The sequence below is a fragment of the Prionailurus viverrinus genome, chromosome B3 (genome assembly GCF_022837055.1).
Source record: "Prionailurus viverrinus isolate Anna chromosome B3, UM_Priviv_1.0, whole genome shotgun sequence".
Classification (NCBI taxonomy): Eukaryota; Metazoa; Chordata; class Mammalia; order Carnivora; family Felidae; genus Prionailurus; species Prionailurus viverrinus.
Genome location: NC_062566.1, coordinates 30,079,301 through 30,103,591, shown reverse-complemented (window position 1 = coordinate 30,103,591; position 24,291 = coordinate 30,079,301). Strand labels below are relative to the sequence as shown.

At 37.4% G+C, this 24,291-nt stretch overlaps 1 protein-coding gene across 5 annotated transcripts in view; it reads left to right on the top strand.

Annotated features, from left to right (window-relative positions):
• LRRC49 (leucine rich repeat containing 49) overlaps positions 1 to 24,291 on the top strand; it is a 149,730-nt gene that overhangs the window by 89,383 nt on the left and 36,056 nt on the right. For all 5 annotated transcript variants that reach the window (XM_047863213.1, XM_047863214.1, XM_047863216.1 and 2 more), the window contains 2 exons: positions 7,292 to 7,375; positions 11,875 to 12,044. In XM_047863213.1, coding sequence (XP_047719169.1) covers positions 7,292 to 7,375; positions 11,875 to 12,044 — 254 coding nt within the window. The remainder of the gene's footprint in view (positions 1 to 7,291; positions 7,376 to 11,874; positions 12,045 to 24,291) is intronic.

Below are 24,291 nucleotides of genomic sequence, written 5' to 3'. Positions count from 1 at the left end.
TTTCCTTCTCTATCTCACACAATGCTGAGAATGTAGTAGTATGCAATAAAGTCCCGACTGGGTGAAATTTATCTACTTTCATGCCTGAAATAAAGGAGAATAATGCTATATATAATCATTGTCTTTGTGCATTCCCGTGGGTTGTGTTTGCCTGGTGAGGAAATGAGAGAAAATCACCTGGGATGGGAGCAGGGCCAACTGTTCTGCTAAATACAGAGCAGCAATCCTTGTACATTTCCTCCTTCATGGTTTAATTTGAGAAATAAAAAAAAAATTAATGTCTTACTAAAAGCTTTCTTTGAGGTATAATTGGCATAAAATTAATTGTACATACTAACTATACAGGTTGATAAATTTCAACATGTATATCACCTGTGAAATATCACCACAGCTAAGCTTATTAATAATTCACCACCCAGAAAAGTTTCCCAATACCCCTTTGTTATCCCTTCTTTCCACCCCTCCCCACCCCACGGGAAAGGACCTGTGCTTTAATAAAATAATCTTTTTGCACCAAAGACATCTCAAGAAATCTTTCTTGGCCGTTGGCTCCGGACCCCACCACCATTCCAAAACCCCATCATAGTGAAGACAGGTTATAATGCAAAATGCCAAGCTAGAAAAGATAGGTTGATAGATATGTATATGTGTGCGCGTGCGCACGCACGCGCGCACACACACACACACACACACACACACACACACAGCACAATAATATTGGAGGATAAAGCACCCTTGTGTCTGCCAGAGAAATAGGAAAAGTTCCAAAGGAGAAAATACTTGATGTGGGCTTGGAGAGTGGTCAAGAAGAAGAGGATGTATCTGTGGAGAGTGTGCAGGGAGGGTGGAGGCATGCATAATGCAGAGACATGAGAGGGACTGAAAGCAGTTCAACATGGCTGAGCACTGAGTGTACGTGGAGGAGAGTAGCAGGAGCAAAGGGTGTCTCACAGGCAAGCGGTAGGCTATGAAGGGCATTTTATATCACAAGAAAGAGATTAGCTTCTTTTGTTTTTGGACATAACAGGAAGCTCTTGAAGAGTTTAAAGTGGTTAAATTACAATTGCCTATTAAAAAGAGTGTCTGCCTTGGTAGCAGCCCAGGGGATGAATTGGGAAGGATAGGATGGGTGGGATGAGAAACGGAGATTAGTTACAGTGAGAGCTTCCAGGGGTCTGACCCAGAAGAATGGCATAAGATAATATGAGGTCAGAAGACATAATGTGAGTTGATGGCCTCAGGTCCTATTTTGCTTTTGTTATCTCTGTCAAGAAGAAAGGCTTATAGTCTGTTAAGAGTAGAAATAAATACTAATAGGAAGAAAGTAAAGCCTTGGATAGGTGAATAGATAAGCTTGATCTAGAGCAAGCTATCTGGAAAGGATCTGATAGTAAATATTTCAGGCTTTGGGAGCTATATAGTCTCTGTTGAACACTACGAAACTCATTGTAGTGTGAAAGAAGGCATAGACATTACGTAAATGAATGAGCATGCCTCTGTTCCAATAAAACTTTATCTACAAAAAGGGGTGACAGGCTGGATTTGGTCTGTGGGCTGGAGTTTGCCAGTCCTTGATCTACAGAACTGAATAAATATAGTGAATAAATAATTACTAGAAAGAATCTTTCTTTCTTTGAAAGAAACAGTGTAGAATAGGAAAGCAGCTGCACGGTAGGATGAACTGACCTGTCTTTTTATCATAAAGGGAAAGAATATAAATTTCACAAATTGTGACAGTAAACTTGATGTTGAATACGAAGGAAATCTAAATTGGATTATTGGAGGAGTTGTCAGTACTAAAGGCATTGATCACTAGGAGGCAGCAGTGGTTCACTAAAAACAATTCATGCCAGACAAATTAATTTTCTATTTCAGATATTGTAAATCGGGTCTCTCCGAGAAGAAGTGTTCCAGTGTTTTGCTATTTCAGCCAAGCTTTTGACAAAGTCTTTTATGGTATTGCTTTGAGTAAGTTGTATGACGACAGCACAGTCAAGTGAATTTGGGATTCCAGCGTCCCTACAACACAGGAAGCAGTGGATTAAGGCCAGCCTGTAGAAGAATCTGTACTGGTGTGCCTTGAGGCTTTTTCCTCAGGCCCTTTCGATTCAATATATAAATATTTTTTAAATGCTTATGTATTTTTGAGAGGGAGAGAGAGACAGAATGTGAGCAGGGGAGCGGTGGAAAGAGAGGGAGACACACTTCAGAGCAGGCTCCAGGCTCTGAGCTGTCAGCACAGCGCTCAACACAGAGACTCGAACCCATGAGCCACGAGATCATGACCTGCGCTGAATTTGGACACCCAACCAACTGAGTCGCCCAGGCACCCCTGATTCAATATTTTTGTTAATGACTAGATGAGAATATTTCTGTTTTTCTGAGAAAGTATATAATTGACAGGAACTAGAGAACTTGGAGATCCTGATATACTGGTTAATCGAATCACAATCCCAAAGTAGCTCAATAATCTAGAACAGGGTTTGGCAAACAACAGCCTGTGGGCCAAATCTATTCTGCAGACTATTTCTGAGCAGGTCTCGGGCTAAGAGATGGTTTATAGATTTTTTTTTTAAAGCATTGTATTTTTAAAAAATAAAAGAAAAACCATGCGTGATAGAGATCTCACGTGGCTCACGAAGCCTGAAATATTTACTATTTGGCTCTTTCCAGAAAAAATTTGCTGACCTCTAGTGTAGAAAAATAAGTAAAATTTAGCAAGACAAAAATAGATAAATTGAAAATCCTGGACTTTACTCCATAACAACAAATAATCCCCAGCACAAATAATCCCCCAGTTACGTGAGATGAGACTCAGCAAATTGAGTTACTTGTGAGATGTGATCATTAGAAGTAAATATGGTTTAAAACAGTATCATTTATAGAAACAATTCAGAAAAATGGAGACAGTAGTCCCCCTTTTTTCTTTAATGATCAGATTTCACCTGAACTATTAGTTTTAGGGGTGACAACGAACTAGAGTATGTCCAGAGAACCTGGCACAACTCATTGACAGAGGGGAGCCATAAGGAAGATATTACAGTGGTCTTCAAATATTTTCACAACTGTCCATAAAAAAAGAGAATAGACCCATTTTGGGGGCCTAGAACAAGGACAATCGTATAGACAATTCTAGGAGGCAGAATTGTCTCCTTTTAATTTCTAAGGCAGTGTTTTTCTAACACAGGCACTATTCTCAGAATTCTGAAACAGACACGACTTCATAATTTCTAAAGTTTTCACTTCAGACCCACATTTATTGGCTTAATATGACCTTGTCTACAGTTTGCTCTCCAAGAATTGGAACAGCCTTATCTGAGACAGAAGTGAGTTTTCTGTTTGGTAGCCATTACTGACACTCGCCAATACCTTCTGATTCTCCTCCTCTTTTTGGCAGGTGGAAGCATTCCCCTTCAACTTAGGTGTGGTTGTGCAACTTGCTTTGGCCAATGAAGTGTGAGCAGAAGTAATATATATAATTTTCAGGCAGAAGCATTTAACAGCCGATGTATGATTTTCACTGCTTTTCTCCTGTGGTGGTCATTGTGGACGCATGTATTGAGTTGAAGATGCCATCAGATCACAGCACCCAGGAATACTTAGGCAGTACATGGAGGGCAGTTGTAGTGTTCTTTGAACCGTCAAGAAGTAAGCTTTTGTCTGGGCACCCGGGTGGCTCAGCCAGTTAAGCGTCTGACTCTTGATTTCAGCTCAGGTCATGATCTCACAGTTTGTGAGCTCGAGCCCTGCGTGGGGCTCTGTGCTGGCAGTGCAGAGCCTGCTTGAGATTCTCTCTCCCTTTCTGTCTGCCCCTCCCCTGCATGCTCTCTCTGTCTCAAAATAAATAACCTTAAAAAAAAAAAGAAGTAAGCTTTTGTCATAAGCTCCTATAACTTTTGAAGTTGTTACGGCAGCATAACCTAGCCTATTCTGCCTCCCCTCCCCCTAATATTTAAGAGCTAATATCCCTGGGCCAAGAGAAGTCAGGTGACCTGGCTTCCGGCCTTCACTCTGACGTTAACTGTGACCTAGAAAAATCAGTTTTCTCTGTTAAGAAAAAGGTTGTTTAAATGAAAAATATCTCTTGTAGACAAAAACTCTGATTTTAAAGTCTGTTTTAATATTTGTTGGAGTCAAGGAAGTAATGTCTTTTATAACTAACTATTCTAAAGTATATGGTTAAAAACCCACATTGCCACGTATTTTTCTAAATTCCACATAATAAATTACTGCCTATATTAGGACCACTATTATTTATTGGAGCAAAACTTCTCATATAAAATATGCATTGTTTAGAGCCTTAATAGTCTGCTAACAGAGTATAATCTAAGTTATCAAACACCTATTAAATCACAGTACTTCTTAATTAATTTGAAGTCATTTCTATATTTTATCTTCATGACAGACTGAAGTAAGGAAAAAAGTATATATTTTTTGGTCCCAGATAGATCCTTTTCCTTTGCTATATAAAGGATATGGCTTTGATCCCAGACATTGAACTATTATCATGAAGATGCCAGAATTTTACAGTTTTTTCCTTCTTACCAACAGATTTATAGCTTATCTTTACAATTAGAGGTTTATTTTTGTTTCCAAGTTTAGTTACTCTATAATTATTTGGGCTGAAATATAGTCATCAGATGTACAAATTCCTTAAAACACTCAATATTTGAGTTGATTTGGCATGTATCCAGTTTTCTTAGGTTTAGCCTTCCTTTTAAAGTCCTACTGCCTTTAATAGAAGCTCAAATTCTTTTTGAAAATCTGATGAAATCATCTGTTAAGTATGTGTAATACGTGATCCATACAGTTTCCAGTACTGTTTGAAATTGGCTCTTTGAATTACCAATCTGTTTCTAGTTCACATTTTATAGATGAATCAACAATTGAACATCAATATAGTTTGCTCTTTTAAAAAGTTTGTTCTGAAATAGGTTATACTTAATAGGTTCCAAATCAGTATTTACTGAACCAAAGAGTTTAATTGTTAATCCAGCTATTTTGGGAAGCTAGGAATCAAGCTTCTGAATTTCCTATTCACTATATTTCTCCTCATAACCACTATTCAGCCTTCAAACACCAAGAATAACTATTTTCCATATTGTAAAAGACTTCAAATTCACCAAAAGTCACATTCAATTTCCATTCCCTTTTAAAACAATTAAACCATATAGCAGATTACTACTGAACTTTAATAGCTTTCATATCTTTCTAAAATCAGTAAAATACATTTAAATGTGTTCTTATTATAAAAAATACTACAAATTCCATTTCTCACAAGACATGGCTTCTGATCCTGATCCTGACTTTGTCACTAGCCATGTGACCTTGTATAAATTACTAACCTTCTCAGAATATTCAGTTCTTCATTTCTAAAATTAGAGTGTTCCAATGGATGCATTTCTGGTTTTCTTTTTAGCTCCGTGATAATTTTTCTTTGTGCATTTTTTATATACTTCTTTAGTCTAGGCCTTTTCTTTCTTTTCAAAAGTATTTATAATGGCTCACCCCCCAGAATACATTTTCATGGCCTCTTTGACCTTCCTTACTTCTAACATAATATATGTACTGATCAGGATAGGCTAGATTATACTGTAGTAACAATTTCTCTGACCTCAGTGGATTAAAGCAACAAAGTTTATTTCATGCTCATACTGCCTGTCTGCCCATAGTATGTGGTCTGGGAACTTTGCTCTGTGTTGTCCTCGTTCCAGCACCAAGGCCTTCAAAGTACCCACCATGTGGAGCTTTACAGATCCGATAGCAGAGGTGAGAGAGAGAACAGCTATGCCATTCACGGTCTTTGAAATCTTCCTCCAGAAGTAAACACATGTTACTTTTGTTCATATGACATTGGTCAAAGGAGGTCACATAACCGCACCTAACTTTCAAGGGACAAGAATTGCTATCATACAGTATGGCCTGGACGTGGAAAGACACGGGAATACTTGGTCAACAGCTCTTGTGACTATCTGTCATGTTTTAAATCACACACCGACTTCTGGTAGGGGTGGAAATCAATACTACATTTATGGAGGGCAGTTTGTCAGCGTATCAAGAGCCCTAGAAAAAGGTGTCTTCCATTTGATTTAGTGGTCCCGGTTTTAGGAAATTATTGAACAGATCTATGAAGATGTATATTTAATAATTAATTCTTCAAATATATATTTATTGGCTATCCTGACTGTGTCAGGAGCTGACATGGTCCATACCTTCAAAGAGCTTTTGGGGTAGGACAGGAGAGAGAGAGTAGCAGAAATAATTAAAATGGAACTGGTTAAGTCCTATTGTGGGGGAAGATACGGTTCTATGAAGGTATATGGGAAAATTTTTTCTGACCTGTTTTCCAGTTGCCTGATTCTCTTTAGCTGTGTACAATTTGCTCTTTAACTCCCTTCCACTGGATTTTTTCATTTCACTTTCTGTATGTTTTCATTTCTGAAAGAGTAATCAAATGTGCTAAATTACTTTTTGTAGTTTCTATCTCTGAAGATATTTTCAAGCTTGTCTTTTCAGAAGGAATTGTTTTCTCAAATTGTGACATCATCTTGAACACCTGCAAATCTTTTGATACTAAAATTTAAAGTTACATGGTTATAATTTGCAAAATGTGATAATCTTTAGGGGGAAAAAAGCCCATGACCCATATTGTGTATACATATAATATAGTGAATATTATAAGGTGACACAGAAACGACAAGATGTGATTTACCATGTTGGAATTGTGGCCGATTTTTTAAATTTTTTCTAAACCATAATGTTATTTTGTAGTTTTTAGAATTTAAGAAATTAGACTGGCCAAATCAACTTAAAGAAAGTAAAAGTAATGTATTAATGGAGAATAATTTTATTAATATTTAATATGGAGAGTTTTAAAAGGCTTTCACACTTGTTTTATTATTTAAAAAGCTCTGATTTACATCCATAGATCAAATAAAAGTTGTGAGAAGTGTAATGCTCGTTGTTTTTATCTTCATAGTAGAAAGATTTTAAGTCTTTCTATGTGAAACTGTAGTGCATGGCTCTTGAGAAAAAATTATGTAAACCTGCTCCCCCTTTCTCCTTGCTCTTTTCATTCTGTTTTCTTTCGTGTATTAGCTAGGCTCAACTCACATCAACAATTGGGAGTAGAGTTAAGAACATAGTTTTTTTTACAATTGGGAAGGAAGCAGAAAACGAGACATTTTTTTACGAGCAAGTCGTACGCTTCTCACAAAGAGAACCAGGCTTGCCGAACCCAAGAAATAAAGGTTAAGTACTTCATAACACTTGTCAACACTTTTTCTTTTAGGAAGAAGAAAGGCGTATGGCATCTGTTGTAGCCAAAAAAGAGGAAGAGAAGAAGCGGGAAAGTCATAAACAATCCTTGCTGAAGGTACTTTCTCGAACGAGTGCATGCATGTGTGTGCCCGCACGCTCACCTACGCCCAAACTAGCTAGCTAGTCAGCTGAAAGAGCAGTTTCCACATTTGGTAAAGTTTTCATTCCTATCAGTAGAATGTTTTTAACACTTACCCTGAAAACTTTTAGCAGTTACCTATAAATAAACCTGTGCTTCTGAATTGCGACATAATGTACAGTATAAAACACATGCAAAAGCTAGACATTTTAAAAGGAAGAGATGGAAAATAGAGCACAAGCTACAGTTGTTTTCCACACCAGTGTGTCACCCTGTGTGTCCCTGCCATGTGGGCTTCATTTCAGAAGACAGTGTAATAGACCACTGTCTTTACTGAGCTATTTTAGTGAGCTCTGATACATGGGTTTCTTTCGTGATAATTGCTTCTTACATTTAAAAACTTTCTCTACTAGCCTCTCTTCTGTAGAGGTGGTAAAGATTTTGAGGATTTAGGAATTAAAATTTGTTTTCAACTAGATTTAGATAACTTAGCATATCAGATAAATTTTCCTTAAGTAAAATGCTTCCTCTTAAAATATTTTACATTCGCATCACAGAAGTATGATCAATGAAGACAGCTTACAGTTTGCAGCCTGGATCATGCTCATCCTCTTCTGAAATTAAAGATATCACGCTGGTTATCATTACTCAGTCTTGTCTAACGTGGGTGCTTTTCTTTTTAAAAATGAAAATGCCGTTTAGAATTCAAAAAATGACTAGTAGGGATACAAAGTTGTACAAAATAAACTTAGGAAACAAGGGGACTTATTGGGGCGATGGAAATGTGTGTCTCGATAGGGGTGTGGGTTACACAGGTGTATGCATCTGTCAAAAACGATCAAGGGGTATACTTGAATCAATATGTCTTACTCTATGAAAACTACTCCGAAATTCACAAAAAAGAAAACCAACTTGGTCCCAACCCTCTTGGCTCAAGCCTGCTACTTCAAAAGTGTTTAGAACTCTTACCCGTTGTGCTACAATTTTCTCACTTGCTGTTGTTTCTAACCTCCTGACACCTCCCCAACTTTTATGTTTCCCCTCATCCCATTAATTAGATGTACCTAAGCCCTCTCTTGACATCTCTGTCATATTGATTTTAGCCAATAGGATATTAGTCTTAACTATTTTGGAATATTTCTAAGGGTTGGCCAAAAAGACACTTTGGTTTATAGGAAATATAGTTGTAGGCAATATTTTTTCAATGTGTAGGAGCAAGATTTACCATTGCCAGATGATACTATTGGTAAACTTTTGGAATAGTTCATTTACAAAAAGTAGCAGAGTTGATTCTTGAACAATATGAGTTTGAACCACACATGTGCACTTATTACATGTATTTTTTTCAAAAAATACAATACAGTACTGTAAATGGATTTTCTATTCCTTATGATTTTCTTAATAACATTTTATTTTCTCTAACTTACTTTATTATATGAATACAGTATATAACACATATAACATACAGAGTATCTGTTAATCAACTGTTTATGTTATCAGGAAGGTTTCCAGCCAACAGTAGGCTATTAGTAGTTACGTTTTTGAGGAGTCCAAAGTTCTATGCAGATTGTCAGCTCTCCTAACCCAACCCCTATGTTGCTCAAGGATCAACTATATTTCCCATTGTACAGCTGCTACTTTCAGATACATAAGTGAATGAATGAATAAATGAATAAAAATACATAAGTAAATAAATAAAGCTCTCGGACCAAAAGTACATTTTTGTTTGAGCACTGGAGCATGGAAAGGAAGAAAAACAAAGAAGCTCCATTGGCGATTTAGCTTTTAAAGGCACCGTTGTACATTGAGCCTTACAACTTACAAGTTGAGGCAACAAATTGCACTTGACTCCACCTTTGCACTAAAATGTTTTTCTTATATACCCAATTCAGATGCTTTCCACTGTCGGCATTTTTGGAAATGTGCCATTAAATATTTAGCCAATGTGGTTTTTACACGTTTGGGAAATTTTTATAAAAACTTGAAAAAAAAAAGAATGCTTCGCTTGAAGTCACCAAATAGGACTCTTTAATTATGAGAGTTACTTAGCTTTAAAAATTTTTAATTAGGGAAAAAGCATGGGAAATCCAGAGATCTGGATTCTAGCCCTAGCTCAGATTTGAGATCACAGTACCAAAGACCCTCAGCATTTGCTGGCTATTGTTTATGTGACAACACCTATTGATCGTTAAGAAAAGTGGGTGGGTGGTTATGAAGGGACCAGAAGAGTTCATTGACACGTATCTTCTGCCTTGTTGCTTTTCTATCTTTCTGTTTTCTTTGCAACCTTGGAAATAAATGGAAGTGATGGTTACAGGATATACTGGTGTGGAATTGCTTGGATTATGAAGAATAGTCTCAAGTGACAAAAGCTGAAATTTGGAATCTTCTAAAATAATTGCCACCCTAACACGGACTTGGCAATGTATTGCTGTCTAGCTGTAGAGACATGTCTATAACTGATATGCCAAATGCATCCATGATCTTCGAGCAGAAGATTTTCCTTGGGGACCCCCTCTTCTGCCTTGCAGAATCTCTGGCCTTTCTCTTGCTTTTTCTCTTGCACCAGATACCTAGAGCCCTTATGTGGCCCCCTGGCCAGCCAGTGACCCCCACCTGACCCCAGGCTGCACTCCTGTTTTAAAATATGTCTTCCTCTTCCTGGCCCCAGTACTCTTAGTCATCCATTCTCTTAGTCAACCTGGTGTTGATCTAATTTCAATGATCCAAATAAAGGAACTTTAACTTTGGGGTAGGTATAGGAAAGTGTTTGTATTTTCAGGGTATCTTATAAATTTGTTAACATACTCACTGGTATAAAGATATTGTGTATCTCTTTTCTAAACATAGCTATATCTGCCTCATTAAGAATATTTCTTTCCACCAACTACCAGTCAGCCAGGAAACCAAATGCATGGAGCCAGCGTGACAGCCATCTGCCATTATTAACTCACTGCCCCTGGCTCTTTCAAAGTAGCTTGATACTGAGTAAAAATGACACTACTTAGATTAAGAATTGGGTTGTATCAGTTATCCATGAATAACTGAAAGAGAATTCCTTAGGGTAGGATGCCGTTAATACAGATTTGGAAAAAAAAATTTTTTTGACAGTAGAATAGCAGATTCCTACTTGCTTTAGACAAGGGGGATACACATAAAATGCCCCAAAGTCTCAGAAGTATACACATATTAAGCATAACCCATTTAACGATATAGACACACTTGAAATGCCATGCAACAGAGAAAGAACCCATGCTAAAAACATTTTTAAACACAGAACTTCTAAAAAGTTTAGTTTTAATTAAGCTTTGTTATCAGTTTTCATTCCTACCCAGTGCCATTTTTCCATGCTAAAATTTTAGATCTCCAAATATAGGCAAAGAGATGGAACCAAAAATGTATTATTCTGCATGTACATATTCCCTGAGGAAATGGGCAAAGAATCTTCCTAACAGCCCTCACCGACTCCAGAGGCAGCAGGTGAGAAGTCAGTATCACACAGCTGACTGGATGAGCGTGCTCTCAGTAAAGAGGAAAGGGGAAGTGTCTAGTTTTAGCACTCTGACCATATCGACATGCCATTTAAAAATGTTAACTTTTGATAATGGAGACTTTACCAGAGTAGTGATTATTTTCTTTATCAACTTAATACAAGCTGAGTAGAAACATTGCAACCTGGCACATTTTCCTTCGGGACCAGTAGCCTTAACAACAGCTGGGAGCTTTTAGAAATGCAAATTCTCAAGCCCCACCTCAAACACACTAAATCCGAAAGGCGTGAGAACCCGCAGTTGGTGGGTTAAGAAGTTCTCCAGGTGGTTTGAGGCACGCTAGGTAAAGTACGAAAACCACTCTACTAAGACATCCATTGCAGATACTGAATTACTTCTTTCCTATTCCTCTGGGATGGTACTAGTTACCTAGAAATATTTCAACCTAGTACAATTTCTTTTAGTGGTCTTTATGTACTTCTTCATTTTCAGACATTGTAATTCATGCTGTGAAGCTTGGAACATTGACCAATCCCCCCTTCTTCTCCCCACCTCTCAACCAAGATTATTGCATCGTAGTAGTCTGAATTATTAGGTAGGAAAATTAAAATATTATTAGTTTTCTTCTCACTAGGTTGAAACACAGAGGCATATAAATTTCTGTCCAATTAAAATCTCAGATAACAAGTATAAAAACTTCTGCCAAATTAAACTTTCAGATAGCTAATTTTCGTATCTCCAATGGGAGTAATTATTGTTTGTGTGTAATTTTTTCTCTTTAAGGATGACAGACCACGGTTGAGATGTTTGAATGCACAGGGTAAATAAGGCCGCCGTACTTTTAGGAGCCTATTTGCAGCTACGTATAAGGAGTAAGACTCCTTTAAAAAGTTTGATAAGTAGTACAGACAACGTGCTTCAGGGATACTCGCCTGCTGCAAAAATTGCTTTATATAATTCTTGTCACAATAAACTTTTTCATAGGAGAAGAAAAGGTTAACAATTAACAACGTAGCTCGAAAGTGGGACTTGCAACAGCATCGAACACCCAACATTGCTACAAATCAAGATACAAAAGTTTCTGACTCTCCTTCTCAGGACCCCTCTCAGCTCCATGGAAGCGCCGTCGTCTCTGCATTTCCAGAGGAAACAGGGTATGAATGGTATTCTCTCCAGGTACCAGTGTCTTTGGGGAACTGAGTTTGGAGCAGAAATGGGGAACTATTTCACATATAACTATTTAAAAATAGTTATCTTAAGAAAGCCTACTAAGATTAGAAATTTAAATGTATTTATTTTTACATTTATTTATTTTTGAGAGACAGAGAGAGACAGAGCATGAGCCGGGGAGGGGCAGAGAGAGAGGGAGACACAGAATCCGAAGCAGGCTCCAGGCTCTGAGCTGTCAGCACAGAGCCCGACATGGGGCTCGAACCCACAAACTGTGAGATCATGACCTGAGCCGAAGTCGGACGCTCAGCCGACTGAGCCACCCAGGCGCCCCTAGAAGTTTAAATTTAAAAGTGAAGGTAGAAATACTGAAAATATAAACTGACCCCTAATTAAAACACACACACACACACACACACACACACACTTCAGTACTTTCCTATTTTTCATAGGAAAAAAAGCCCAGATTTCATCCCTCATCATCGGACACTAATTTGACGGTGCCTCAGGGCCTTTCAGATCGGTTACTTCCCATCTCAGAGCCTTGCTGCTACAAACAGCTGTGTTGTCCCCTGCCACTACTTCCCTGCCCTGCTTCCCTCCCCCTGCCCTGGCTAATGCCAGCCTGCCAGTTTTAAAGTTAAACCTCACGTCCCCGGAAAGCCTTCCCTAACTACCTACCCCCTGGAGACTAGTCTAGATCAGATACGCCTCTTATCTCTCTCAGTACTGTGCACTCCCCCCTTCTCAGCACTTACATAACCATGATTAAATAACTAGTGGGTAATTAGTTGTTTCCTGTCTTCCCTACTAGAGTATAATTTGAAGAGGAAAAGAATCCTGATTCCGATTGCTGATGGTCTTGACCCAGCAGCCAGCACAAGACCTTACTCCTAACTAATAGTATTAAGCAATTTTGTCATAAAATCTGAATAATTACTCCAGTTGTGTTCTATAATATCGATCTATCCCAGTGCCTTACAGCCTCTTTTCTTCTGTGACATAGGTGCCACATAATTACATATCCCCTGGTTTGTGAGCAAATCTGAGTACATTATATAGATTTTACATATTTCTCTTCCTCTTAAGAAAGCATATTGGAATCAAGTAAATGTGAGGGATATAAAGCATATTTATGTGTATAGTTTATTTATAATTTTAAAAATATATGTAACTTAAAAATAAAGCCTGAAAGTCAAAGATAGAATGCATACCAATTTGATTTCATTTGATGAAGCTCTATTACCTAATGACCTTAACCAAATTACGAAGCACACTTCAAACTGAATGTGATGTAGCTTTTCTTTTGAGTTTTCAGGTCATATTCTATAAACTTTTTCATACACAAAGAATGCCATGAAGAAAATAATTTAAGAGGCATTAGACTAACGTTTTGGAAGTTTTCCGGAGTTAAAAAGTGTGACATATATTTAGACAAATATACGTCAAAAATGTTAGTTATAGGATTAATTTATATTGATCCGTGTACTTACTTTAGCTCACGTGGGTATCATATCCACATGCAGAGCCTCTCAGCCCTTTTAGCTAGCAAAATAAAGCAATAAGAATAGCGATTTTAATCAAGTGACAATTTATAAAACAAATATATATCCTTCTTATATTGCCCTAGAGCTTTATGTAATATTCTTTTACTTGGTCAGAACGATAACATTTTATAAAGTTAAAACTTTAGATTTATGACATACACTACACAAGTCAGTTTATTTCTGATGGCTCTTTTTAAAAAAAATTTTTTTTCCCTATCTTCCTTAAGATGGTTTCCCAGATCCAAGTTTATCCAAATAATCTTACACATTGTATTCAAAAATTTTAATAAGGTTTTAAAAGTTAGTTCTTTCTACATCAACTTTATTTTCATATGTAGTGTTAGGTGAGAGTCTAACCTGATTTTATTTCAATTGGTTAATTGATCATAGCATTGCTTAATTAAGGTATTCTCTTTTTTAATGAGAATGCCATTTGCCTCTTACATTAAGTTCCTGTAAATATTTGGAAATATTTCTGAACTTCCTATTCCATTTCACTTATCTGTTTATCTGTGTTAATAATCAGAACTATTTTGATGATAGTAGTTTTTTAGTACATTTTAGTATCTATGTAGGGGAAATCTTTCACTATTCAGAGTTTCAATTCTCCCACACTTGTTCTTCCATATGAACTTTAAAATCATTTAATCTATGACTAACATTGTATGTTGAGTATACTTCAGTGAAAAATTATTCATCTAAACAGAAACGTTAAAAATCATATTCAAATGACATTTAAGGTATTAATTTCAGAGGTATTGACATTCTTAAGATAATAAATCATCACTTTAAAAATCATGGTATATCTCCATTTTTCCAGGTCTTGTTTGGTATCCAGAGGGAGCTAATTAGGGAAGTGTTGAAAGATTGAAGGAAAATTCTGAAGAACTAAATGAGCTTAGAGACTATGAAATTGTAGCAACTATAGTCAGAATTGTTGAATGAGTATTCCAGGAGCACAGAGTAGGTAGGTATAACAGTAGAGAAGCTATGTGTTTGATAAAGAATAAGGAGATAAAGGATCAAAGGTAAATAATAAAAAATTCAAGTATAATGATAAAAGGAAAAATGATGGGTCATATGGTCTGGGCTAGACTTTTAAAGAATTAAAAAATAGAAGGTTGCCTACAGATTAGGAGAAAATTTAGTATTTCTGAGACCAGAAGTCTAAATGAAGTTGAAGATGAGAAGCCTAGGAAGTAAGAGGGTTAATAGTGAGCTCAGATAGTGGGAGTTTATGGTCAGGGTTAAGATGTTGAAGTTGAAGATTTTAAAGGCAGGACATATCTAAGTAATGACAACATTCAGAGCAATTTGGAGGCCACTGTTGTGGCCATGGAGTGGGTCGTTGGAGAAGAGAAGTGAAGGTCACCAGAGGGAGATCAGTTGAAGCTGTTATTGAACATATTGCAGTTGATGGTAGAACTAGATATGGAACAAGGGGTCAATGCATTCAGCAGTGATCAGCCTTATCTCCCTCCAGTCTGAGTCATGCATCCTATGCTCTTGTTAAACCATTCACTATTCCCGTTTTATTGGTGTTGGCGGCTACAGCGAGTGCAGAAATGTCTTTGTTTATTAACTTGCTCTTTTACCTGGCAAAACTATCTCTGACAGGTGAATCCCAGACTGCTAATATGATTTTCCCAACGCTTTGAACTTTTTAGGCAGCTTATGGCCAAACGTTCTGTGATCCTCTAAAATCATTTAAAAGTATAGAGTCTTCACTTTTATGGCCTCAAAAACAAGCAATGAGTTCCAAGAGAAAGAGGAAGTATCTGTTAGTGAAAATTGTTATGCCTTATACTTACTGCCAAGAGTTTCAGAATTTTTATTAAAAGTTCCACAAAGTCAGAGAGGCCTTTTAAGCAAGAAGTACAAAGGAAGAGTTTGGGAGAGATGGGAAAAGTGATGTATGGGTTCAGTGGAGAGGATGTGGAGAGCAGTAATGAATCATTGGAAAGGGACCCACGATTTCTGGCAAAAGATTTGTATTTTACTGATGTAAGTTCAAATGCCATGGAGACACCATTTTCTTGGTCTGATCCTTTTAAGAACTTAAACACTGTGAAGTCAAGGAGACACCGATGATATTTGAAGTCAGAAAAGTAAAACTCTGAACATAGTGAATTATTGGTGAAACTTTAACATAAAATTACTTGTAACTTCTACAATGGTTAATGATAATTTCTTCAATTTAGTTGGCAGTTGTGTGATTCATGTAAAATTTCTTGCATCTGAAAGATAGAAATATTTCTGAAAGCTGATTATACCTTGTATATGTATATACCAGAGGCTTTTTTTTAAGTTTGTTTATTTATTTTGAGAGAGAGACAGAGAGAGCATGCACAAGGTGGGGGGGGGGGGCGACAGCAGAGAGAGAGGAGACAGAGAATCCCAGCACACTGTCAGCACGGAGCCCGACATGGGGCTCAATCTCACAAACCCTGAGATCATGGCCTGAGCTGCAATTGAGTCGGACACTTAACCAACTGAGCCACCCAGGCACCCCTACACCAGGAGCTCTTTTTTTTTTTTTTTAATTTTTTTTTCAACGTTTATTTATTTTTGGGGGGACAGAGAGAGACAGAGCATGAACGGGGGAGGGTCAGAGAGAGAGGGAGACACAGAATCGGAAACAGGCTCCAGGCTCTGAGCCATCAGCCCAGAGCCCGACGCGGGGCTCGAACTCACGGACCGCGAGATCGTGACCTGGCTGAAGTCGGACGCTTAACCGACTGCGCCACCCAGGCGCCCCCAGGAGCTCTTAACCAGAGTATCCAGACTGACTGTTTGAAATTGAAGTCTTTGTTTTATACTTGAGCTCTCCACACCATTTGACATAGTTGACACTCTTCATCTTGAAGGGCCCTTTGCATTCACTTTCCTGATAGCACATTCACCTGATTTTCCTTTTACCTATGTGGCTGCTGTTTTTGTTTGTGTTTTGTTTTAAATAATACCTTGCTAACTCCTTTTCTACCAAATCTCTAAATGTATATTATGCTTTCTCGATTTACAAAGTTTAGATAGACTTTTGTGGGGCGCCTGGGTGGCTCAGTTGATTAAGCGTCCGGCTTTGGCTTAGGTCATGATCTCACGGTTCATGAGTTTGAGCCCCATATTGGGCTCTCTGCTGACAGCTCAGAGCCTGGAGCCTGCTTCTGATTCTGTTCTTTCCCTCTCTCTCTGCCCCTCCCCTGTTCTCTCTCTCTCTCTTTCTTTCAACCATAAACGTTAAAAAAATTTTAGATAGACTTTTGGCCATAATAGACAAGGATTCAGCTCACTCACTTGTTACCCCCCAACACTATATACCTAGAGTTCTTTTATTGATAACTTTTTTAATTTACTATAATTAAACCTCTATTTTTTGTTCCATCTGCTATAGACAGTAGCTCTCAAGTTTGCATTGTGCAAGATGAGTCTACCCTTCTTTTTACTTCTCCCACTTTTGTACACTGCAACTTTCTATGAGCTATACTTTTCTTATTTCCCTTGTGATTTCTTCATTGACCCATTTTTTAAAAGTGTTTTAATTTCCATAAATTTGTGAATGTTCCAGATTTCTGTTACTGGTTTCCAGTTTTATTCCATTGTTTTCAGAAAAGATGTTTTATGTGAGATTTGTTTTGTGGCTTAACATATAGTCTATTCTGAAGAATGTTCCATGCACACTAGAGAAGAATGTACATTCTAATGTTGTTGGATAAAGTCTTCTATGTATGTTAGATCTAGTTGATTTATAGTGTTCTTGAAGTCTTCTATTTCCTTATTGATTTTTCTGCCTATTCTATCTATTATTGAAAGTAGGGTATTAAAATCTCCAACTATTATTGCAGATCTATCTCTCCCTTCAATTCTGTCAGTTTTTGCTTTATATATTTTGGATGTTAAATGCACTATATTTATAACTGTTCCACCTTCCTGATGGATTGACCTTCTTATTGATGTAAAATGTCTTCCTATATCTCTTGTAACACTTTTTGACATGATGTCTATTTTGTCTGGTATTAGCAGCCACTCTAGCTCTCTTTTGGTTATCATTTGCATGGAATATCTTTTTCCATCCTTCCAATTTCAGTCTATTTGTGTCTTTTAATCTTGTTGACTGCCTATAGTTAAACCTTATTTTTTTAATTCGTTCTGCTAAAAACCTCCTTTTATGTGGAGAATTTAATCTATCAAGTCCTCATAAGAAAGCACTTAATTCTATCATTTTGCTCTCTGATTTCTTTATGTATCTTTTTTGTTCCTCAATTCTTCCACTACTTTTTTTGTGTGTTCAAGTGATTTTTAGTGTGCCATTGTGATTCCCTTCTCACTTCTTTTACCGTATATATTTCTTTTTTTTTAATTTTTTTTCAACGTTTTTTATTTATTTTTGGGACAGAGAGAGACAGAGCATGAACGGGGGAGGGGCAGAGAGAGAGGGAGACACAGAATCGGAAACAGGCTCCAGGCTCCGAGCCATCAGCCCAGAGCCTGACGCGGGGCTCGAACTCACGGACCGCGAGATCGTGACCTGGCTGAAGTCGGACGCTTAACCGACTGCGCCACCCAGGTGCCCCTTACCGTATATATTTCTTAGCTGTTTTCTCAGTTGTTACCCTGGGAATTACAATTAATATCATAAATAATAACAGTTTAGGTTGCATTAATACCAGTATAGTTGCAATAATAGATAAAAATTTTGCTCCTATATGGCTTCACTCTGTGTATGTTCTTATTATCACAAATTTCATCTTTATATACTATGTGCACGTTAACATAGATTTATAATTATTATTTTATGCATTTGTCTATTAAATCATATAGAGGAAAAGAAGAGGTACCAGTTGAAAATACAGTTATACTGGCTTTTATATTTACCTATGTGATTACCTTTCCTGATATTCTTTATTTGGCTTTGAGTAACTACCTAGTGTCCCTTTATTTCAATCTAAGGGGCTACCTTAGCTTTTTTTTTGTAGGGCAAGTGTACTAGCAGTAAGCACAGCTTTTATCTGAGAATGTCGTAATTTCTCTCTTCATTTCAAGTACAGTTTTTCTGGATATAGAATTCTTGGTTGAAAGCTTTTTCTTTCAGCGCTTTAAATATGTCATCCCATTGCCTTCTGCCCTCCATGGCTTCTGATGGGAAACTGGCTGTTAATCTTATTGAGGGTCCCTGAGGGTCCCTTGAACAGGACCAGTCACTTAGTCATTTCTCTCTTGCTATTTCGAGATTCTTCCTTTGTCTTTTTCTTTTAACAATTAGAGATGATTGTTTAGGGTCTTCTCATTCCCTGAAATGCACAAGAATTTAACAAAGCCCTCAATCCCCCAACTATCTTCTTCCCCAGCCTCTTTTTGTCTTAAGGTTTTTGCTCTATTTTTTTGTCCCACGGGGCAACACCTAAAACGTTTTTGCATTAAATGCTTTTGACAAATGCCACGCACGAAGCCACCTGTGCCCAGGGGAAACTCTGAGGCACGTGAAACAAAGGCAGGCTATTTAGCTGGGACCCACCAGACATGTCAAACGCATGACCACAGCTCTTTGAGAGTAAGGCATGTGTTACTTTTTCTAGTACCAGCAACCTGCACCAAGAATATGGGCTGCCGTCTTCAAACCACAACTGAGCTAGGGAGAAGGGGATGTTAACAGTGTAAGTTAAAACGCACAGAACTCTCATACTGAAATTCGGCATGTTTCTTCTTCAGTATGCATTTCCCTGGTTGTTGTAATGTTTTTTTCTTTTAGATCCCAGAGTTCTGAAAGAGTTGATTCTGAAAGTTTTCGCTAGCATATTTGTTACTTTTCTGGAGGAATGCAGTTTTGGAGTTCCCTATTCTACCATTTTCTCTCGTTTGGGAACCACAATTTTGCTATATACTATGAGCTATGCTTTTACATTTTGATATTAAAATTATTTGTGTCTGTTCTATAACCACAACATTGTCAATTGGTAGCTTCTAAAGATTGAACACTAGTAGGGGCACCTGGGTGGCTCAGGTGGTTAAGCATCCAACTTTGACTCAGGTCATGATCTCACAGCTTGTGAGTTCAAACCCTGCATGGGGCTTTGTGCTGACAGCTCAGGTCCTGGAGCCTGCTTTAGATTCTGTCTCTCCCTCTCTCTCTGCCCATCCCCCCACCATCTGTCTGTCTGTCTCTCTCTCTCCCCCTCCCTCAAAAATAAATAATTAAAAATTTCAATAAAAAAGATTGAAAACTAGTAAGCAGTGTTTACATTTCTGCGATTATGTAACTATTTTTTACTTGAGCATTAAGTAGTGTACTGTAAATCTCATTTTCTGCTTCCTAAACCATTCAAGGAAAATAATCTTAGCATCAAATGCAAATAGTCCCCCACTTCATCACACTTCAAAATGTGTTCAAAGCCATGCCGCACTCTAGTTTGCCTCACATTTGAGCCATGCCTTCTTACCTAGTTTTTTTTTTTAATTTTTTTCAACGTTTATTTATTTTTGAGACAGAGAGAGATAGAGCATGAACGGGGGAGGGGCAGAGAGAGAGGGAGACACAGAATCTGAAACGGGCTCCAGGCTCCGAGCGGTCAGCACAGAGCCCGACGCAGGGCTCGCAGTCACGGACCACGAGATCATGACCTGAGCCGAAGTCGGACGCTTAACTGACTGAGCCACCCAGGCGCCCCATACATAGTTTGTTTTTATCTGGAGTTTCTGATTTTGTCTTTTATTTATTTATTTATTTATTTATTTATTTATTCATTTATTCATTTATTCATTTATTCATTTATTCATTTATTTATTATTGTTTACTAAATGAAGAAATTTGTGCTGCCTTTACTACATTCAAATTTCTTTGAACTTCTCACTTATCTAGTGAGTAGAATTTATTCTTCTTGAAGCCTGCTATCTTCCGGACCTAATTCAGTCTTAATATTTCCTTTTGGACCATTGTTTACAATTTATTATTTTACATCGTATTACTAGTAGCCTTTTCTAGCCTTATGTGTCTTTCTAATATCCTCAAGTACTTCTGTCCTCTCAACCTGTAGATGGTAGAGTTACTCAGATTTTGGTCCTGGGCCTTCTTTTCGCTCTTTGCTTCCCCCCAAGCACTCTCAGATATGTCTTTGCCTTTAAACAACATTTGTATTTTGGAAGATACCAATTTATATACCTTTTCTTTTGTGGTTTCGCCATTTGGATTGTGTTTAAGGAAAAATATCCTTTACTACACTGAGATTATATCAATATTCTCCCATTTTGTCTTCCTAAAGCTGAAAATTTGGCCCTTCGTATTTTAGTGTTTATTACACTTGGAATTGATTTTTTAAGTTTGAGACAGAGGTCCGATTTGTTTGTTTTTCCCCTATGGGAATAGCCAATTGCCCAACTCCTATTTAATGAGAATTCTTTCCTTTTCCCACTCATCTGTGATGCCGCTCAGCCTGACTGTTTTATAGGCAGTGAGAGAAGTAGGTGGTAGGATCCTTTTACACATCTTCAGTCTTACTTCTACACCCATCTTCTATCATATGTACTGTTCTTTCCTTTCCAGAGCCTTCTGAGCAGTTTGGCCTACATCTTTGTTCTTGTCTCCAGTTTGTACGTATTCGAAGCAATGACTTTTTTGTTTTTCTTCATCACTCAACATTCTTTACAGTTTCCAGAAGTTTTCTGAAACTTCCTGCAGCAGATTGTCCTTCCCCTTCCCCCCAACTATTGCACTTGTTGTGGGTTTACACCAGTGCAACTGCTTTAATGGGCTTTTAGAGGGAGATTTCAAACACATGTGTCCAGTCTTTGTGCTGGTTTATCTGAAAGTACACAGTAAAATGTTTTAAATTTTAGAAGTTGTGTTACTATATTCTCTGTAAGTCTTTAAAAATATAATTTAATTTCATCTTTCTGGAATGATATAAGCCTGGCTCTTTCTGACGGTAGAAAGCTAGAGGGTCAGAGAGTCCCTTCCTTAGGGTTCCAATTTGTTTTTTAATGCTACATAAGTTTTTCCATTTTTAACAATCCCATTTATAGTCTTTAGTATTTCATAATGCCAGAAAAGTGGCTAATTCTTTGTTAGAGTTTCTGTGACCTTTGGCTTATGGGTGTGTAACTAAATGCCTGGAAACAAGTATCCATGAAAAAATTACAGGCACATAAAGAGAAGAAATTCTGTAAAACTTTGGTATATCCCATTAATGATTTCACTGTTTCACTCTACTTGGGACAGCTCTATAGCAAAATGACATATTGCAGGTTTCTTTTCCGTGCCAGAAATGGGAAAGTACTTGGTGTAATGTTTTCTTTGCTTACATTGGATGCATACGGTGAAGCTGGTTTATTTTTGGTCATTTCCTGTCTATGAACACTGTGGTACTTTGGCCAACACTACCATAATAAAATATAATGCATAAAATGAATTTCTACACCTATGAATGTTGTAATAGAAATTCATAAAATACATTATTATAGGAATCAGCACCACTTTTTCATTGGGAAAAGAATCTTCTGAAATATTTTAAGTCTTTCTGTTCTAGCCTGTTATAGGAAGCCTAAAGATTTTTTTAAACAAACCAAAAAAACTCCGTAATCCTCTGAAATATTGCCCTTTTTTGCCCATTCAGGCATTTAAGAGTATATTCTTTATTTAGCCTGGCTTTTAGGGACTCATTACTTTATTGCATTAAGTTAATTACACTCTCGTTTCTTAGAGTCCTATACTAATCAAGAAGGCATTGAATATGCCTTTTCTGACTCATAGAAAGATCAAGTTGATTAAATAAGCATTTATACATGTAATTAACCACGTGAGTGTGAAGGTCTTGAAGAGAATTCCTATTTGATGGCAGACTGCCTGCTGTTCTATAAATAATATTTGAGGGGGGAAATACACATGGAAATGTATTGGGCTTCATGGGAAAACAAATTTTAAAACATGGATCCTTCGCAGAAAAATGCCACACTTCTCAGAGTGCTAATTTAGACTAGACAGGGGTAGAACACTAGCCCACTTGATCCAGTCATCTACTCTAAAAATTTGAGTCACATTTATTCATTCTTCACCTTTATTCCCTGTAATCAGTCACTAAGTTCTACTTTTATTTTCTCCTAAACATCTGTTATATCTATGTTCTCTTCTTTTATTAATAATAATCACTATAATGTATTGAACTAAGCACTAGATCGGATTCAGAATATTTCTAGTCTCTGACAACTTGGAAAAAACATGTATTGTAATCACCATTTACACATTAGGAACTGCAACTACAAAGAAACTAGAATACCTGCCCCCCAAATCATCTGTTTGCCAATGGCAGACCTAGGATTTGAACTAAGGTCTGTCTGGCCTTCTTGCCAATTCCATTTCCAGGGCACCATGCCCTCCTTTTTGTTATGCCCTTATATGATCTAGTCAACACTATTTCACTGGTTTTCCTACTATTCTCCCTCCCTCTGCTGCATCTTCCACAAGGTTGACCAACTTACTGGTCTGAGGTAGATCCTTGAGGATCGAGAAATGTCTTGCTCGTCTTTGTGGCACCAGCACCTAGCTCCATACGTGTCACGTTGGAGGGGCTCAAAAATATGCATCGAATATGGTCCTATTACCTTTCTGTTTTGATATTTTATTACTTTTTCTGCTCCTCAACCTCTATAGGATAAAATCTGACTTTTCAGATTCATCTTCAGCTATGACTCCAATATGTTTCAGCGTTGTAGCCATATCAAAATTTCTTACCTGAATATGTTATATATAATTAGGCTTCTATGCCTTTCTTCATTTAGTTTTTCTTACCTGTGTGTGCTCCCTCCTTCTATTTCTGGTGAAATTCTACTATTCATCTTTCAAGGACCCGTTCAGATGTTACCTTCTTTTGAAAACTGACTTCTCCCTACTAGAAGAATTCCTTCTTCTGTATTCTCATAGCATATCTTTTAAATACTCATTATATGAAAATAAGTACATTGTATTACAATTAATGTGTATATTTGTCTTGTTCTTTACCCACCATTCATATTGGGAGCTCTTTAAAGACTAATAAGTCTTTTTTTTTCTTAGTCTTTTTAAAAAATTTATTTCTTTAAACTCAAGTTAGTTAACATACAGTGTAGTATTGGTTTCAGGAGTAGAACCCAGTGATTCATCACTGCCGTATAACACCCAGTGCTCATCCCCACAAGTGCCCTCCTTAATGCCCATCACCCATTGAGCCCATCCCCCACCAACCTCCCCTCCAGAAACCCTCAGTGTGTTCTCTGTATTTAAGAGTCTCTTATGGTTTGTCTCCGTCTCTGTTTTGTTTTTTTCTAATTTTTTTAGCATTTATTTATTTTTGAGAGATAGAGACAGAGCACAAGCAGGGGAGGGGCAGAGAGAGAGGGGGACACAGAATCTGAAGCAGACTCAGAGCTGTCAGCACAGAGCCCAATGCAGCCCTTGAGCTCACAAACTGTGAGATCATGACCTAAGCCAAAGTTGGATGCTTAACCGACTGACCCACCCAGGTGCCCCTTTCCCTCTCTGTTTTTATCTTATTTTTCCTTCCCTATGTTTGTCGTGTTTCTTAAATTCCACATATTAGTGAAATCATGATTTTTGTCTTCTCTTTTTCTTCTTCCATTTTTTAAAATTTAAATCCAAGTTAGTTAACATATAGTGTAATATTGATTTCAGGAATAGAATTCGGTGATTCATTACTGTGCT